Genomic DNA, 20,654 nt, shown 5'->3' on the forward strand with positions numbered 1-20,654 from the left:
CAAGTCATTATTCAATCAGTTGCAGAGAAGTCTGTTTAGTAAATGTTATACCTATCTTTCTACAGAAAACTAGTTTCCAACTCCACAGATTTTGTTGAAATATTTTTCACATAAGCAACATATTCAAAGCAATTTCTGTTATTGTAACAGCTGAAAAATGCTCTAGTAAACATTGTGTGAATTTGTTATTTTTCTTGCATAAATCAATAAAAATGACAGGTATTTGAGTGATGATAATAGCTTGGCAGAAAAACTCAAGTGAATTAAGTAAATTAAATGCCTTTCATAACATATTAATAGCAATCTAGTACTCTCAGCATTCAGCGAACAGTATAATTCTTGTACTGGAAATAGAATGCTGCTGTTATGTGTGGTTTTAACATTTTGATTAACTAATAAATAGCTTATTTTAATTGATGTTTATAAGTCAAGATGATGTTACCATGGCATGGTTAGTGAATTACATCAATACTGGTAAGACAAAATCATGGGTTGTTCAGAAGGGCTTGTTGGTTTTTTGCTTAGAGCAGTGGTTCTCAACCTGTGGGTTGGGACCCCATTTGGGGTCGAACGACCATTTCACGGGGGTCGCCAAACAACGCAGTCTGCCATTTTTTTCCCCCTTTTCCTTAGCTGTGCTAGTCCCTTTTATTCTATTGGCTTTTGAAAGCCAATAGAATAGACTCTCTTGAATAGAGTCTAATTGTCCAGACTGTCTTTGCTCTGCTGCGCCCACCAAAAGTCCCATTCTGCAAACGGTGCTGCACCAGGTGAGTAGTCCTCAACTTACGACCGGTTGAGTAGTCCTCGACTTACGACCGGTTGGGGGTCGCGGCATTAAAAAGGTTGAGAACCACTGGCTTAGAGCATTATGCACATAACATTTTTTTCTTGAATTCTATTCAGATGTCCCTATTCAACATTTTCTATATCAAGCCCATAACATTGCTAGGACTACAATGGTTTATTAAAAGCTGTATTATTTTTAATCTGTTATATAAAAGTACATGAACTTAATGGAGAACAATCTTAAAATTAGATCTAAAATATTGAAGGGAAGAAAAACTACATGGTAACTAAAAAGTAGGCAACTAATTCATACTGTCTTTAGCATCTATCTTTTAGTAAACATATTTTTAAAAGTTTATTTTCACAACGCTGAATATGCTTGTCCATTACAGCATATCCCAGAATTTCAGCATAAGTCCTTGGTAAATTTCCCCCACTCTGCCCTAGAACTACTTTTTAGTATCAGTGTTTATTCCATTTTATCTTGTGCCTGTCTTCTTGCACTTTGATTTGGCATATGAGAGATCCAGATTTTGTATGCATCTAATGATTTTTACCTGCGTATTGTATTCTTTCTTTTCCACCATACCTATTTTGAATCTTAACAATCAGCTCTTCTTTCCACGAACCATAATGATTACTTAAATATATCTTGTTTAAAGAAAGTTTACTTATTGATTTATTTAAAAGATTTCTGTGGCCATGCAAATTAGAGTACAACTGTGGGAAGCTTATAACAATACCAAAAACATGACAACAATAAGAAAAAACTAAAAACTTGATTCCTCAATCATCATCCCAAGGTATCCAACAACTACCCTATGACTCCCACTTTTTGGTAAAGGGCCAAGTCTTGTTGACCTGGAGAGCTAAAAGGGTTGGGGCCTGCTAGAATACCTGGGGGAGGGTGTTCCATAAAGCAGTAACAGGTTTGGAAAATGATAAATTCATAGATCCTATTTCATAGATCCTACTACATGGCAGACGTGGAACATGCCCATCCTATTCAGTCTAGTATGACAGGCAGGTATTATCAAGTGAGAGGCAGTTCTGCAAATCAGCTAATCCTGTGCCTTTAAAACTTTAGGTAATATACCATTTTGAATTGCACTGGGAAGAAAACTGGTAGCCAGTGCAACTGGCACAATAGAATGTAATCTGAGACACCCAACATTTAAGTTTAAAATTTCTGATCTAGTTTTGAGAGAAGCTTTATGCATGTCAGCCCTCCCAGTTAAACCAGAACAGGAAACATAACCAGATCAGCTAATTCTACTTTATTGTAAGGCTACATTAACAAATATTCTAATTATAAAAATGCAAATCTGCTGCCATTTCTTTCAAAGTCTGAGAAGATCGGGAAGATGGCCCTTCTGAGTCTCATTCTTCACCCATTAAGCAGACGTACTATAATCCCCAGGCAGCATCTGTCCCGTCTCAAGATGTTTCTTACGTATCATTACATGTATTTCACACATTTTATATTGAACATGGATCAAAACAATCATCCCTAGCTTGAATGAAGCTGCTAGAAGATGCTCAGAACCACTCAGGGCATGTTGGTGTCAATTACACACTTATTTCTTAAGGGATATATACTCCTTGGTCTTAGCAAGTGCCAGTCCATAGTGTCTACCTTGTCAAGTGTCTGCTTCATATAATCAAACTGAATCAACAAGCTAATTGGATCTGGCTTCCCCACAATAAACAGTAGAACCAATCTACTCCCCCCTTTTCAGATTAAGCTCTCACTGTATAATGTTTTATTACAGTGGTTATGCTAATAATATCCTGATTATTTCTTTTTTTCCTACTTGATGCCAAAATATTATGGAATTTACAACTGGTTATCAGCTTCCAAAAATTGAACACGGGTTAACAAATTGAGTCTCAGTTCAAATAACATAAGAGACTTTGTTGCCAATAAAGAAGCCACCACAGGACTTTCAGTGGAATTTGTTCTGAGTAAAGATTTACAACTTGCACATACTGTACTCTAATAGCCCAATTTCAGAGAATTGGAATGCTTTTACCTAGTTTTAACTAGTCATGCTTTAAATTAGATGTATCATGATGCTGTCCTTGAAAGGTGTTTAGGACTTTCAGATAGCACAAAATGCAATTGCTAAATTAGTGTCCTTTATAGACTACAGTTTTCTTCATTATATTGGTTTTTGGATATGTTGTAAATAAAAGGAATTAATGATAATTAGTATCTGATATGACTTTTTGCCAAGGCAAACTGATAACAAACAAGTTTCAAAATCCCAAAAATGAACTAAAATGCTGCCCATAAGCATTCCTACAAGAATCATTTGGACACTTTTTTTGATAACTCCAAATACCTGTGTTCTGTCTCTTATAACTACACACAATTCACATAACTCCTCCAGCTTTCAGTGTACATATTCTATATACAGGCAAATTTTTTTCGAATGACACTTATTATATAATACATAATTGTCAAGCCCTTCAATTTTCTGTGGATAAGCTTGTGAAATTTTGAAACTCTTCTAAATGACCTTTGAGATGGGGTCTCAATATAGTTTATATCTTAAAAAGCTCATGAAGTAGGGTTTTATACGTTTTGATTTTGTCATCAGATAATTTAAAGCAATATTGTCCCACGTGTCTGCATTATTTCAAAATGATCTGAAAGACACTGAAAAGCCTTCTAATGGATTCTATATTTTTTTTTAAAAAAATGGGAGTATGGATTATCTTCAAAATAATTCCGACTGTCACCTTTTTTCAAAGAATAAATCTTAACATTTCAAATCAGATAACTTTAGCTTTGTGTAGGCTGAATATATCAATAATAAATACTAATGATTAAAAATATTTATTTATTAAGAGTACAATGTACCTGCAGTGTACTATTTTCTGTAAACAACCAAACCAATATTCCTTGTGTTTCTTACATTTTCATACATTAAAACTTACATCTCTTTATAATGTTTAAATGTTTAAGTCATACAAATATAGCATTTTATGTAGGGAATAGCTAAATTATTTTCAAAAACAGTCCTCATTTTCCATTTCATAAAGCAGATCGCATTACTTTTCAGTTTTATATGAAACAAAACATTTTTTAAATACATGTACTTTGGATATCTTTTGACAGTCTTCTATACAACACACTAGGCCACATTTCTCCATGTTTAATTGAAATAAAACTGTCTGATTACATTCTTGATATGATTTACACCGTCAATCTGAATATACACATTTCCCACAAAGCAGCTTCAAGAAGTAAATGATTGAATCTGCCGTATACTTAAAGAAGGAAAATCTGTTCTCTGAAATACTTAATGTAGCCTTTTTAAATGGCATGTGTACTTTGTATTCAGATATATATACCAGAGTACACAGTATTTTTGAGAAATATTCTAACATTAACAACAGCAAAAAATAGGAAGGGTTTTGAATCTTTATTTCACTGTAGCAATATATTTTCCTCCTGTAAATAGGTTGTGTGCATATGTGTATGTTTACCATGAATTAGTTCAATTTCTGGTGGGAGACAAAAATAGAACAGCCATTACAGTATTATTTATACACATACCAGTAAATTCTATCAAAACCAATAACTTTCTGACATACAACCAATTTTAATGCCATTTTATAAACGTTTGTTGCTATAATCCAATGTGTACTGGGAATACAGAATAAAAGTGTGTACCATTGAACTGAAATCTCCCTTGCATTGATTGAGGAGCTCTTGCACAATTTTAAAGATTGGTCATATATTTAGGATAGAAGAATGGTTATTGGTATGGGTTCAGTTAACATGATTCTTTTTTCCTGAATGATATTTTAATTGAAGAAATCTGAGGTGGTGTCAATTTTATCTAATGTTCGAATAAAATCTGCAACTTTTCAAATGGATTTGATTTTTTATAAAGTAGTAAAAATGTCCAGAAATTAACTGAGAGAATAATTTAAGTGAGTTTGGAAAGTAGTAGAATGTGACTATTGGCAATGTACATTAATACAATTCAGAAGATTTTTTTTTATCAGCTTTTCAGTAAAGGTGCCTCAAAATATCACAACAATAGTAAAAAATAAACTACACCTTTTACAATAAGTAGATAATATAAGAAACTATTAGGGAGCCAGCTTCCCAAGACATCACTTTATGATATTTCTTTCTGCAATATAACTGTAAATCTGAACATTTATAATTAAGCAGCCAATGCTATTGAAAGTTAACGCGGTATTCTTGCTAGATTTCAGTTTGTAATATCACAACAAACTTTTCTCTGAGCATGGAGCATCAGTTTGTTTCTTGTTCTACCATTTTCCAGGTATTGTAGTTCCACACTCATACCAATTAACATAAGTACTGTGCGTTCCAGCTCCTATTTTTCCAAAATGAACAGGCTCCTGACGAACAGCTCTAAAATAACCTAGTTGAAAAAAAAATTAAACATTTAGTAAAAATTAAAAATGGGGAAAATGACACATGTATGTGTAATTAAGTATCTACACTTCTAAAGTATTCTTGAATATATGAAGTCTAAGCAAAATTTAATTACAGGTGTATATTACATATGATCATTGTAACACATAGCTAATTGTTATGAAACCAACCTTTTAAATGGCTTCCTGTACAGTATAATTTTCAAGTTTCTACACTATTATACAGTAGCAACATTATTTTGTCAAGTATTTCTGGGAAAGTCCTAAGGGTGAATGCCCTTTTTATTTTATTTTCATCAAGATGCAAAATGTAAGTAAATACAATAGATAAACAAATAATATATATCTACACAAGTAGATCTGGAGAGACCAGAATTTAAGCCAAGCACAATAAGTTGATTAGGGGGTAATATTAAAATCAATACAAGACTCATTTTTTGCTTAGTAATAATTGAAATAGTAATAATAGTAATACTTTGCTTAGTAATAGTGGAATTGAGAATCTGTGTATGTCAATATGAATGAAGACCTCTATAGCTGTGTGTTTCTAATCTAATTTTATCTATTCTTAATAAATCACTAGAAATTAATTTGGCAAATGAAAGTTATCAAGCAGACTGAGTTGGCAAAATACAGTTTTATGTATGCTTTCCTTCTATGAGGACATTCTGCCAACGATGTTAATTTTATAATCTTTGGGATGGTCATTTCTGACATTGCTGAAATACTCATGCACATTGTGTTCAGTTCCTATTTTGCAATTGGAGAGATGAATAATCTGATGGAGCACTGTAAAGCTTTGTAGAGGAACTGCCTTTGAGGTTGGTTCAGGAATTTAGGCTTCAGAACTATCACCTGCCAAGGGTATCTACCTGTTCCACACATTCCACTAGTGAGGTCATACTTATGGTCCCTTCATTGAAACAATGTGATTGTTCGGGATCTAGGAGGCACAGCCTCTGTGGGCAGTGCCTGCCCTTTTGGACAATTTCCCCCTCTCATGCAGTTGGTATCAACTCTATAGGCAGTTAAGACCAGGTTTTTTCTTTCGAGCTTTGAAGTCATGAATTGAATCTCCAGTGAATAAATGAGAAGTTTTCAGTTCTGTTTACTATGTTGTTATTTTTTTAAGGTGTTTTAATAAGTTTAATGAGTTTGTATTAATTATAATTTTATTTTTGTATGCTGCGCAGAGCCACAGGATTTGAATTGGGTAGCCATATAAATGGATAAATAAACATGGTTATGAATGAATACTTGGTTGTCAGTATGTAATGTATCAAAGTTGACTCTTGTTCTACTTTTGTCACAAAGATGACAATTCTGTATTATATTTAAAGGTCAGAAATAAACTTAAGAGCTCATTCATTATCCTTGGTTTGGAACATACCATCTTTGGTAGGCAGTTGATCTGATGGAAGCATTTGCCCTGTCTTGCCATCAAAATATGAATCCACAAATTGACAATGATCTTCTCCATGTCCTCTCTGATCTCCTATATTATAAAATGTGCCTAGAAAATATTATAAGCACTTTTAAAATACGATTAAAATTCAATCAACCAAAGCACAAATAGGTTACAATGGTAATTGGAAGCTGAATTTCCATCACTAATGATGTAGTTGAAAGATAGCAACAGCAATAGCACTTAGAGTTATATACCATCACCACATTGTTTTTTTAGCGCCTGAATCCCAGCAGCCATAATTAACCAGGTTCCACCAATCTTTAGGCAAAGACCCTGATCTAAGTTGTTCCTGGCGTGGTCCCTCCGACATTTACACAAGTATAAACACTATGCTAAACTAGGGAAAATGATCAATACATGGATATATACTGCATATAAAGCAATGTAAGTTCTGAGGCATTCAAAAGCTTGTCTTCAGTTTGGAGAATATCAGTCTCCCAGTTGACATTAATCTGTTATATGTTTATATAACTACACTGCTCTATAATGAACATGTTAGACTCTTCAATAGCACATTCCCACAAGAATCCTATATTGTATAGAATAATATATGCTGAAACTCAATGGTTACCAGCATGAAAAGAGGATCCATGATGTTTCATTGTGCCCTCCATACTGATTATCATGATATTTCATGTTGCCTGCATACTGATGGAGCTGCCTTGGTGATGGCATGAACTTTTTGATCTCATACATCATAAACTTTCCTAGAGTAATCAGTCAAGCTTACAAATATCCAATGCTATTCTACAAGTTGCTGTGTCTGAAATCTTATATTCAGGCTGCATATAATACTGAACCTAGCGATGTCCTGTGCTGGCCACATAAATAGCCATCCTATATGCTTACTTGTTAATAGTCAATTAAGAGAGTTTTGATTTTATACCTGTAAGTGTGTCACTGAGGTAAATTTTATATCGAAGGGAGTTACACAATTGAACCCCCACAAACTTCTTGTACCAAGTCCTCTTGACATACTGTTTTCCCTTACATTCAGAATAGTCATCAGAATTAAAGCTCACTTCGGTCCAAATCGCATCTTTCCCCACTGCAAGAAAATAATAAATGAGATCTTGGTTATAATATATGCAAAATATACATCTGACATAAGTGAGTGAAAAAGCAATGTATAAGAATATTAGCATTATTATATTTTCCCCTTATCATAAATGTAAATAAAACATATACTGTAGTAAATAGCAATAACAATAGCACTTAGACTTATATACTGCTTCACAGTGCTTTACAGCACTCTCTAAGTGGTTTACAGAGACAAGGTATTGCTCCCAACAATCTGGGTCCTCATTTTATCAACCTCAAAAGGATGGAAACCAGAGTCAACCATGAGCCGGTGAGGATCAAAGGAATCGAACTCCTGGTGATGTGAGCAGAGTTAGCCTGTAATACTGCATTCTAACCACTGCACCATCATGCAAGTATACAAGTAAACACAAGTAAATACAAAATATAAGTACAAGACTAGGTGCAAAAATAACAAATAATAAGGAAATTACTAAAATAGGAAAGAACTAATACCAAGACAAAAGATTATTGTGAATTTTCATATTATTTCTTTTTATTTCTGTTTTATTATGTTATTCATGCAGTTGTTAATCATATGATTTTAATATATTTTATTGCTAACTACCCTATAGACTATTCAATGTCAAAAAGGCTCATTCCAACTTCAATGAATGAACAAGTAAGATAATCATATAGCCTGGCATCTAAAGGAAAACAAAATTGGGGCTAAATAAATATATATGAGAATAATGTTGCTTAATTTTACTATATTTGATAGCACAGTATCAGCAGTAGACTCCCTTGGGTTTATGGTTTCTATAATATCCCAGGGTTTGAAATGGATACCTAACATTAGAACCATAATTTAAAAAGCACAACAAAGAATGTTCTTCCTGTGTCAACTTAGAAAGTTGAGACTGCCCCAGGAGCTTTTGATACAGTTTTACAGAGAAATTTTTGAGTCTGTCATCTGTTCTTTGTGGTTTGGTACAGCAACTAAACAGGACAAATACAATCTCCAACAGATAGAGCTGTAGAAAGAAATAATTGCAACCAGCCTGCCTTCCACTGAAGATCTGTATATTGCATGGGTCAGAATGAGGACTAAGAAAACATCTATAGACCCTCACATCCTGGACATAAACTGTTTTACTCCTCCCCTCAGGATGCCACAACTAGACACAGGGACAGTTTTTTTCCCTTGTGCCATTCACTCTACTGAACATCTAATCCTCAGTATTGTTTTATATCTAAGTATATTTACCCATGTTGTATGGCTGTAGTATTATTATCCTGATCATCTTTTCAACTAACCCCTGTTATTGGTAATATTATGATTATTCTTACTCTTTTGCTTTGCATATACATTGAGAACTTCTACATGGAAACCAATTTCTTGGGTGTTTAATCATAATTGGCCAAATATTCTATTCTATTCTATTCTATTCTATTCTGTTCTGTTCTGTTCTGTTCTGTTCTGTTCTACTCTACTCTACTCTACCCTACCCTACCCTACTCTACTCTACTCTATTCTATTCATCATTGGTTTTGACAAAAGAAACAGTTCTCTAATAGCTGCCTGCCATATTTCCAAATGACATAGACTATAAAAAATATGCAAAATACCTTTCTCTTCTAAACCTTTTTTGTCTTATAACAGCACATTATGCAATCTCAGATATGGTCTCCAATAAGCATGCTACTTGTAAAGAAGACTTACTTGAAATAGATTCTGTCACTCTTGGGTCAGCTGTGAAGAAAATGGAAGAGAGAGCAGACAGAAAAAGAAAAACCATGTATAAAGATTAGCCTTCAAGAAACAAACCAACCTTCCCCAAACCTTCTACCTAAAATTTTATACATATCGTAAGAAAATTATAAAATAAACTTTTTAAAAAGAAAATAAATGTAATTAGCATGAACTTTTAGAAATAGAAAGTTGTTTGACCATTAGAACCAATTCTGTCTGAACACTGAATACTTGAGTTCAAACTACTGAAAGATAACATGTTAGAAAGTATTTATCTAATGTTTCTTATTTGTAAATTATTTGTAATAATTTAGGTAAGGGAACCAATCTGATAACAGTCTGGGATGCTTGTAAGGCTGTGATGCGAGGTCATTTTATATAATACAATACAATACAGCAATTAAGAGAAAGACTGGACAAAAAAATCCAAAATGTGCTACAAGAAATTAAACTGAAGGAGAAGGAACTCCAGAATTCACCAGAAGATCCTAACATATAATCAACTAAAATTATTGCAACAACAAATTTCTTTGTAGACATTTTCAGATATTGAAAAGAAACTTAAATATACAAAACAATACTTTTTTGAACATGCAAATAAACCAGGGGGATGGTTGGCATACAAACTTAGAAAACAGGCAGAAAAGAAGATGATAATCAAGCTTCAAGAGGTGAATAAGACTTATATGGATAACAAAAACATTCAAAGACTTCTTTGGAATTATTATATCAATTTATACTAAGAACAAGAAATCTCTTTAGATACTATGGAGGAGTATATAACAACTAAAAATCTTCCTAAACTACAAGCAAATTTTGAATAGTTCAATAACAACCTTTGAAATAATAGAAGCAATTAAAAGAGCAAACACTTCATGGAATTTTTAAACATATTTTAATCAGTGGTTGATATTTTATTTGTTTAAATAAATTTTACATCAACCCAATACTGGTTTTTACTAATAATTGAAATATTAATTGTTCATTATGAATTCCAGTTTAAAACAAGTATTATTGTGAAAGTTTGTTCAGATGCTATAACTTTTTTTTATCTAAACATAATTATAACTTTGTTTTGTTTTTCTCTATAAAATTGTAGAGAATTAAAGGAGAGTTATATCTAATTGAAATTCTTACCTGATTCTGTTCTAAATGGCTTTGATTCACTGCTTGGACCTTCCCCAAGAGGGTTGCTAGGTATCACAACAAATTCATAGCTAGGAAGGAAATAAGCAAAACAAAGTGCATTTATAATTTACAATGTGATATGAAATAAATAGGAAATGTGTATTTGACATGTGTAATTAAGGTAACTTTAATATTTAAAATCTCAATATGGTTTGGCAATTTTTTAAAATTTAGGCAACATACATTGTTTCAAACATGTTTAAGGAAATGATAATATCCTAAGCAGACTTTTGTCTGGATAATTGATAGACAAAAAGTTGTTAAAATTGATAGTTTAAAAACCCTTAAAACAATTTAAAAAGATTTTTTATCCTGCTTTTATTGTTATTTTTAAATAACTCAAGATAGCAAATGCACCTAATAACCCTTCTTCCTCCTTTTGCCCCATAACAATTTGTGAGTTGAATTGGGCTGAGAGAGAGTGACTGCCACAAAGTAAACCAATCAGATTTTAATTCCCAATTTTCCATCTAATTTTCTGGTTCAAAGTGAAATGTATTGTATTCTTAAACTTCTCAGTGAAATCCCAATTTAACAGGCTCAAACTGCCATGCTTCAGACACATTACAGGTAGTTCTCAAGTTATGTTGACATTGAGGTTGAGATTACCATTGCTAAATGATGCGTTTGCAAAGTGTGATATTGTATGTCTAGTTTAATGAAGAGAAGGATGAGGGGTGACATGACAGCAATGTTCCAATATCTCAGGGAATGCCACACAGTGGTGGGATTCAGCCAGTTCGCATCACTTTGGCAGAACCAGTAGCTAATTTTTTGTTGCCAAGGCCCAAAATGGACTTCTGGAAGCAGAATCCATACAGAGAACTGGTTGTTCACATATTTGAATCCCACCACTGCTGCCATATAGAAGAGGGAGTCAAGCTATTCTCCAAAGCACCTGAAGGCAGGACATGAAGCAACGGATGGAAACTAACCAAAGAGAGAAGCAACTTAGAACTAAGGAGAAATTTCCTGACAGTTAGAACAATTAATCAGTGGAACAACCTGCCTCCAGAAGTTGTGAATGCTCCAACACTGGAAGTTTTTAAGAAGAGACCGACAGCCATTTGTCTGAAATGGTATAGGGTTTCCTGCCTGAGAAGGGAGTTGGACTAGATGACCTCTAAGGTCCCTTCCAACTTTATTGTTGTTGTTGTTGTTGTTGTTGTTATTATTATTATTATTATTATTATTATTATTATTATTATTATTATTATTATTATATCACTTCATTGCTTAGTGGCTGATATCTCAGCAGTCCCAGTTAGTGTTGTAACCACAGGACCAAATAAGTTAAGAAGCAAGGACCTCACATGGAATTGATGTGGGAAGAGCTAGGAGTGCCATGTAAACAGGACAGTGGGTGAGAACCAAGGGCAGGTGTTATAGGTGGGCACTAGGAACTGTGAGACTTGTCATGGCATGGGGGCTGTGAGACTTGTCATGGCATGAGGTAGCACTCCTCAGTTGTGGCAGCTTTCAGAAGTCTTAACCCACAGCCACTGCCCTGAGGCTTCTGCTTCAGGTCCAGTGCCAGGCAGACTTCCAAGTCCCAGCAGCATTGCCCAGCTGCAAGAACCAGCTAGCCACAGCAAGGCCTGTGTTGCCTTAAATCCCCTACTTTCTGGTGCTTGTCCACATTGCTCCGTGGTGCCTGCCTGGTTTCTTGGGACTTCTGCCTTTTCCTAAAAGTCAGGTGACGTGGTGGCAGGGGGAGGCCAGCCATAAATGCCACTCCAAATTTTTATCACATGCCCTGAGGATACTGAAGTTTGACAACTGGTAATAAATCAATTTCTTCAGCGCCATTGTAACTTTGAATAGTTGCTGAACAAATGGATGCATTTGTGGGTTGGGACCCCATTTGGGGTCGAACAACCATTTCATGGGGGTCGCCAAACAACACAGTCTGCCATTTCCCCCCCCCCTTTTCCTTAGCTGTGCTACTCCCTTTTATTCTATTGGCTTTTAAAAGCCAATAGAATAGATTCTCTTGAATAGAGTCTAATTCTATTGGCTTTCAAAAGTCAATAGGAATTGTCCAGGCTGTCTCTGCCCTGCTGAGCCCACCAAAAGTCCCATTCTGCAAACGGTGCTGCACCAGTTGGGTAGTCCTCGACTTATGACCAGTTGAGTAGTCCTCGACTTACGACCAGTTGGGGGTCGCGGCATTAAAAAAGTTGAGAACCACTGGTCTAGTCTCTGGAGAAGGCTGTAATATTGCGAAAGTGGAAGGAAAGAAAAAAAAAGGACAACCGGCAGCAAAATGACTGCATACAGTTACAGTGGCAATGGGTGCACCTTGGAAAACCAGAAGAACCAAATATTCCTGGAGAAAATCTATGTGGTCACAAGGAGCTAACACTGACTTCATAGTACATATAATCAATTAAACAATCCTTAACCCTTCTCCATTTTATGCTGCTGTGCTTTAACTCTAAACTGGTTTAAGAAAAATCTGGTCTGAATATGTATGTGCGTGTGCATGTGTGTATGTGTACATGCATGCATAAACATATAAAAATAAAGTAAAATGCATATTTAAGTATTTATTTGTATCCCACCTTTATTATTTTTATATTTACATTTTACAAATATCTCAAGTTAGCGAACATATCCAATACACCTTCTTCTTCCTATTTTCTCCACTACAACCCTGTGAGTTAGATTGGACTGAGAGAGATGACTGGCCCAAGGTCAATCAGTTGGTTTTCATGGCTGTGGCAGGACTAGAACCCATGGTCTCCTGGATTCTAGCCTGCTGGATATACAAGATATACAATCTCTCTGTCTCTGTCTCTGTCTCTGTCTCTCTGCCTGCATGTGTGTGGCTGTTTGTAATCAGCTTTAAAATAAAATCCTTTTTTTCATTTTCCCATTTTTTTTCTCATGGTCATTCTAGTTATAACAATTGCTTGATTCAAAATCTGCTACATGTCAAAGCTGGGACACTCTGCCTATAGACCCTCATAAACAGTATGTCACTGACAAAGACTACATGTTATATGCTGCAGCTGCCACAGACTTACTTGAAGAACAGTTGGAAAAATGAGATGGAGGTGGTTTCTATTGTGCAGTGGGCTTCAGTAGGCAAGGAGCAGGTCAGCATAGTTATAACATTATTTATTGACTCACACTAGAACTGGAGAACTTCAGGCAATTGCCTGAAAACGTATACTTAACCAATCACAATATTTGAAAAACCCACCCAAATATGAATGTTCAAAGTTTCCCTCCAAAACAGTTGGAGTTAATAGTCAGGCTCATCTAAAGGTTAGTTTTATTTTAGCTTCACAAGCAGTTGGAGTTAAGTTAGTTTCACTTTAGCAGGGATTAACACAACTTTATATATATTCAATACATAACAGTTTCTACCTCTATATGGGAGCCAAAGTGCAGGAGTTTGGCTAGAATGAAGTGTGGTGCAGCAGATAAACGCAAGCCAACACAAAATGGAAAACATTAACAACAACAACAACAACAACAACAACAATAATAATAGTAAAGTTGGAAGGGATCTTGGAGGTCATCTAGTCCAACCCCCTGCTCGGGCAGGAAACCCTATACCATTTTGGACAAATGACTGTCCAGTCTCTTCTTAAAAACCTCCAGTGTTGGAGCATTCACAGCTTCTGGAGGCAGGTTGTTTCACTAGTTAATTGTTCTAACTGTCAGGAAGTTTCTCCTTAGTTCTAGGTTATTTTTAATGTGAAGCAGAAATGGTTGGAGGCTGCATTTGTTGGGGATAGAGATCAGCGGAAGACAATGTCCATTTCTTCCAGAAATTATTGGTGGCTTATACTTGGGACAAGGCAATCTGATACTGCAGATATGGCCAAACATTAAACAGAATAGGCATTCAGCTCTGAATATAAAAAACCTATACATTTCAGTGGCTTACAAAAATCTTTCTAAATAATATTAATAATGAATACACTTGAACATTGGCCATGAGACAGACCAGGTAATGATGTTGACTTGCTTTCTCCTACCCCTCAGGAAGGGCAGCTTATAAGGGCACTGTCTTTTACTTGGACCAATTCTCTTTGTAATGGCTGATAGTTTCTCTGTTTCCTCTTAGGGGGTGGAAAGAGAGAATGGCTGCCCCTAAAATAGCTCTGTTGAAATAATGGAGTAACAATGTGGAGAAATCTTAACCAATGGTTCCAACTAGTGAATTATTATGCTTGCTGCTAGGCCTGGAATCCATGGTAGCATAATATGTCAACAATAATGAGTTCCTATATTATCTGAATGAAACTATGCCTGAACATTCAGCCATATTGTCCAGCATGGCTTATCCTGCAAAGGGTTCATTTCAACAAAGACTCAAGAATGTCTATGTATATGTTGGATTGCAGCCAAAGTATAAAACTAGTCACGGGTAATTGGTGGTGCATGACATTTATTATTAATCCAACTATTATTTTAAGTTGGCTAACCATATCTTAGTCTTTGTGAAGATTTTATGTATTGTTTGTTAAGTGCTTCACATTCCCAGCTGAAAGCAACTGCTGAAAGATTAAGTCATCTGAGTATGAAAATCCACAACATGTGATATTGTTTTTGAATGTTTGTCAAGACAAACCTGACTAATTCCAACAGTATTTAATAATTTGAAGAAAACTGAGTGAATCAAATTATGGGCAAAATGTTTTGTATTTTCCAGGTTCTTGTACTTTGTTAAATCTTAAGATGTATTTTTCCTTACTTTTCAGTACTGAAAACATTATTTCTGGTAGCTTTCCAAGTTTGAAAGCCAAAATACACCTCACCCAAAGGGAAAAAAAGAAACAGAACAGTGATACAAATTGATTATTGGTTTCTGTTGCCATGAGAGAATGGAACACCTGCATCAGGACAGTGTCTTTAACAAGCTTATGGAATTTTGCAGCAAACCAGATGTCCAAAAAACAAAATAAAACTAAAAGCTCTACTCCAAACGCCCAAATTGAACAGCAATAAACTGCTAGAGATTTAAAGAAGTAACATACAAAATAAACGTCCCATAAACTTTAACATTTAAAGTATGGGTATACAACACTTATTTATAATGTCTATTGACAACTGATAGTACTAATCAAGGAGCTATTGGCATAGGAAAAAAAATATTTGGTGATCTTAGAAACCCAAAGTCAGAATTTGGAACATGTTTTACAACACCCAGTTTACAGTTGATGAATATTCTATCAGTGTTTTAGCTGTCAAAGAAAATAAATTATCATTAATTATCATAATATCAAGCTTAGGTATATAATCATTCTTACCCTTTATTTCCCTAAATTACTGTATTTCCTTTTGCATTTTTCTCTAAAGAATCTGCCACTTATCTTTTGGACTCATAATTATGTGCATTTTCTTGGAGAAGTTTATAACTGATTTGCTTGTTCATAACATATATATGATATATGCTTAATATGATATTTGTTCCAACATCCATATATGAAAATATGCACCTAAACAGATAAACCTCAGAGTTTAGCAAGAAGTTTCTCTAAGTACAAGGTGCAATTAAATTAGTTCCTATCCTAGCTATAGATCATATGCATCCTTCTTTAACTTTTAGCATAAACTGCTATTCACTTTTGACAAAAGTTAAGATAAAGTCATTTTTACTGTAATTTTCTCTTGTTCTCTTCCTCTAGTCTATCTGAAAAGGCTTATGATTAATGAGAATTGTATAATGTGAGAATAACTCCAATTATGTTCATATTATGCTCATATGAACAGGATATTTCAGAAGGCATATTTCAGCAGACAACTGAAAAAAGATGATTAGGTTTAGGGTCTCTCAAATGAGTCCTCTCCTGAGTTACCTTCTATTCTTTTGTCTTGCATTTTTGTTATACAGTGTAAGCTAATTGATCAATATCCTCAAATCCTGGATGCACAGGCTAGTGCAAGAGGTACTAAATTCAGATACTAACACAATCATTGTCAGTTCACTCAGACTTTCTTATTTAGGAAATTGTGTTTTAAACACATGAATCATAATATTGCCCTCATCATCTCCATAATGGATTATTGTAAAGGGACTGCCTTTCAAGATTACTCAGAAGCTTCAATTGTTATTGAATGCAGCAACCTATTTGCTTATCTAAGTTCATGGCCACTGCTGGCTGGCCATGCATATATTTACTAGTTTAATTTAAAATGCTATTTTTTATTTTGAGTCCAGGGCACTTTTGGAACTGTCCTTTCTGAGTAGATTAAGTCTAATCTGTATGAACAAGATGGAAGAAATACTGTAGATCCCCATGTCCTGATATTACAGTGGCAGGAACAAGGAAGCATTCTGTATGGCTTCCATGCCTGGTTAGAAATGCTTTTCTTCCCCAACTACAGATTGTACCTTTATGTTAGTAATGTGGGAAAACTGCTCTTTTGCTACATATTTGAAGCCTAATATATTTTTCCTGGCACAATCTCACCTGCTTTTATTATTGAAGTTAGTTACATTTTAATATATTATGTTTAGAATGCTAAATTTATTCACATTCCCAAAACTGACTGAATGGAATAATATACAATTTTTTTCAGTATATAAATAAATGCAAACTTAAATTCATTATTATAATAAAATTCCTTTTAATAACATCACCTCGTGTTAGGTTTCAGGTTTTCCACTGTAGAATGGGTTTGATTTGTGGTTATAATGGACTTATCTTTTCCAACTGTGCCTCCATTTTCTGTTGATACAACTTTATATTCTGAAAATAAGAAGTTCATGTTCAACTACTTATTATCATTTCAGTTTTGTAAAACCTTTTTATCAGGTGTCTATTTTTCTCCTTTATGCTCCCACTGTAATCAAAATATAGTTCAAAGTGGATTTATTTTAAAAATTAGGACTTTTTATCACTAATATATCAAAACCTTATTTCCAAATAATCTTATTTAATGTCTCATAATTTTTTTAAATTGCCAAGGTAGAAATAAGTGATGAAAACAGAATGTCTCAACTTACTTAGCCTACAACACTGGTTTAATTATAATCAAAATGGACATAATTGATAATATCTTCAATCAGGACTTTTGGACGAGGAATGGTAGACTGAAGATGTCTCCATGAAAGTGGAGCCAAGAACTGCAGGAAAGAACAACGACCAGTAATTAGAGTGTCTTTTCAGAATGTCTCAGGAGAAGAGGAGACAGGGGATCAGCCACATGTACTCTAAATAGTGATTCTCATGAGGAGAATGCAGGATAGTTGTCTCCCTTGGGGTTGAATACTGGGAAACAATAGGAGTAGCCATCTTGCTAGCAACCATAGTTGGTGCCTTTTAGAATTCTAAACTTGCCTTAGGCATGACAGCTAGTTGGGTGATTTTGGGCCAATCACTCTTTCTTAGCCTAACCCAACTCACAGAGTTGTGGAAAAAAATTAGGAGAAAGGAGTATGAGGTATATTTGGTTCCTTGAATTATTTATAAAAATAATAAAGGTGAGATAATATTTTTTTAAAAAAATAAAAAGACATTAAGTTCACTAACTACTTGTTTGTGAACTTTCAGATATTGCTCATTAACTATTAGAGACCTTTAGAATGACAAGTTTGAAAACACAGTTTTCCTTCAATTCTGAATGATTTTTTTTTTGACTATAGCTTATGCATTTACAAAATCTGAAGTAAACAGCAGAAAGCTAATGATCTTTCTAAAAGACATTGGGCTTTAAAATATGAGAACTGAGATCTTGAATTACAAGTAATCCTCGATTCACAATCACAATTGAGTCTGAAATTTCTGTTGCTAATTTTGCCCCATTTTACAACCTTTCTTGCCACAGTTGTTAACTGAATTATGCAGTTATTAAGTTAGTAACATAGCTGTTAAATGCATCGGGCTTCCCCATTGATTTTGCTTCTTAGAAGGTTAAAAAAGGTGATTACATGATCTCAGGACACTGAACTATAATGAATATGAACCAGTTGCTAAGCATCCAAATTTTGATCACGTGATAATGGGGATGTTGCAACGATCATATGAAAAATGGTCATAAGTTACTTTTTTCAGTGCTATTCTAACTTTGAATGATCATTAAATGAACTGTTGTAAGTCAAGGATTACCTATATTCTATTCTGAAAAAATCATTAGCTGACTGAATGCAAACACATAAAATTTATTTTTAGATATATATATAAAGTCTATGATGTGGAAACATATTCCTAATAATATATTGTGTGAACATAAGTCCCAAGTTTTATAGAGAGCAATATTTGATTGCTCTCTCATACAACTATCAAAATATCAGTTACTGTGTAACAATAGCAACATCACTAATAACTAAAGAAAACACAATAGTTCTATAATCAAGAACTGATCATGAACACCTTATTTAAAATTTTTAGTGAATTCAGAATACATAGAAGAATTACCTGACAATTCTGACATGGCTGCCATGGACAGAGAATGCCATCTGTCATGGCCCCATCAGAGCCTGGTTTGGAGGAGGAGAAGGAGGAGGAGGAAGAGGAGTTGGAACCAATGGGGTTGGCATGTCTCCCTTGGAATGTTTGGCCAGGAATTGAGGATGATGCTGTCCCAGGTCCCTCGGGCATTGGGGAGGTGGTCAAGCAGATGGAGAGCTACCTGCCCTCACAGATACAGGGAAGGATTGGCTGCAGTCAGGTAGTGGTGCTGATAGGCAGCAGCTCCTCTCTGATGAGGAACAGTTGCCTCCCCCACTCGATCCAAGGGCATGGAGAGTAGAGCAAAGGAAAGCTCAAAGGGGGGCTGTGAGGCTACTTGGGAGAAGATCACCCTGACCCTCCTCACAAGGAACACCTGGCTGGGGATGATTTAAGGAGAAGCCAGGGGGAATTTATCTTTGTTAGGAACAATTGTTTGTTTGGCTTACACTCCCCCAGCTTTGACTTATGCTCTTACCTGTGCCTTGCCTTTGCTTTGTGGCCTTTCTTTGGCCTTGTGGACTTGCCTTACCCTGCGGACAGGCCTTGCCCATCGTATCTTGATTCTGGATCTTGCCCCATGAGTTTGCATCTTCTCTTTGGACTTTGTTGCTTATTGGCCTTTGTTTGGGGGACTAAGGGTGGCTGCCTTTTGGGTAGTGTAGGGTGGAGCCGAACCAGTGTTGTAGGGGCAATTGTTATGACATTTAATTAGAGCAATGAAGGACTCTATCGATGCCTGCCTCTGCCTAGGCAACCTGGATCATAACACCATCTAAAGATCATCTGTTAATTAATTAGGGCATAATTTTTAGTTAGAATGGAAATCAGAGATCTAGAAAAATTAGGAATTTTAATAAAATAGACTGAAGAACACTAATACATCCTCAACTTTTCAAAATAGCTTGGAAGAAGTGTATATGTTAACACAATGCCCGGACAAGACAAAAATCTAGCTAACCTGTTACAGTTTCATTTTCTGGTTTTTTCCAATCCAGTACCACAAAAGATGGACATCCCTCAACAGTCACCACTGTGAGATTCGTAGGAGGTTTTTGGGGGGCACTAGTAGCCATGTCACTGTTGTCCTCCATATCAGATGGAAAGTGTTGTATAGTATCTGTGATAGAACAAGGTTCATCATCTTTTTTTTTCAGGTATTTCACATGATCACCTGAAAATATAAGCAATTAAAAGTATGTTATTTTAAATGGCAACATATTACTTCAATGACTTGTTCACAGAGAAATGCTTTCCACAAAATATTTTCATTATAAGCTTCTTAATCAGGGAAGATTAGAATCCTTTCTGCCCTCTGATGTCTACTTAGAAAAGAACATGTCATAGACTCATAATGCTTTATATCACTCTCTAAGTGGTTTACATTGTCAGCATATTACCCCAAACAATCTGGACCCTCATTTGACCTTGAAAGGATGGAATTCTGATTTAATCCTTGAGCCAATCAGAGCTGAACTCCTGGCAGTGGGCAGAATTAGCCTGCAATACTGCATTCTAACTATTGCTCCACCACAACTCTCAGCCCTGCTACTCTGAATCCTTGAGGAAGGCTGATCTATATCACAGTACAGTATTTGGCTAT

At 35.0% G+C, this 20,654-nt stretch overlaps 1 protein-coding gene across 50 annotated transcripts in view; it reads right to left on the bottom strand.

The window, feature by feature from the left end:
- Nucleotides 1-891: 891 nt before the first annotated feature.
- The window catches only part of LOC120298547 (ABI family member 3 binding protein), a 147,284-nt gene continuing 127,521 nt past the window's right edge, over nucleotides 892-20,654 (bottom strand). For all 50 annotated transcript variants that reach the window (XM_039322372.1, XM_039322344.1, XM_039322373.1 and 47 more), the window contains 7 exons: nucleotides 20,013-20,225; nucleotides 17,242-17,350; nucleotides 10,590-10,669; nucleotides 9,423-9,452; nucleotides 7,566-7,727; nucleotides 6,602-6,724; nucleotides 892-5,198 (listed from right to left, as the gene is read on the bottom strand). In XM_039322372.1, coding sequence (XP_039178306.1) covers nucleotides 5,083-5,198; nucleotides 6,602-6,724; nucleotides 7,566-7,727; nucleotides 9,423-9,452; nucleotides 10,590-10,669; nucleotides 17,242-17,350; nucleotides 20,013-20,225 — 833 coding nt within the window. In that variant the 3' untranslated portion in view covers nucleotides 892-5,082. The remainder of the gene's footprint in view (nucleotides 5,199-6,601; nucleotides 6,725-7,565; nucleotides 7,728-9,422; nucleotides 9,453-10,589; nucleotides 10,670-17,241; nucleotides 17,351-20,012; nucleotides 20,226-20,654) is intronic.

Source organism: Crotalus tigris, unplaced genomic scaffold (genome assembly GCF_016545835.1).
Source record: "Crotalus tigris isolate CLP2741 ecotype Arizona unplaced genomic scaffold, ASM1654583v1 scf7180000024115.3125172, whole genome shotgun sequence".
NCBI classification, from domain to species: domain Eukaryota; kingdom Metazoa; phylum Chordata; class Lepidosauria; order Squamata; family Viperidae; genus Crotalus; species Crotalus tigris.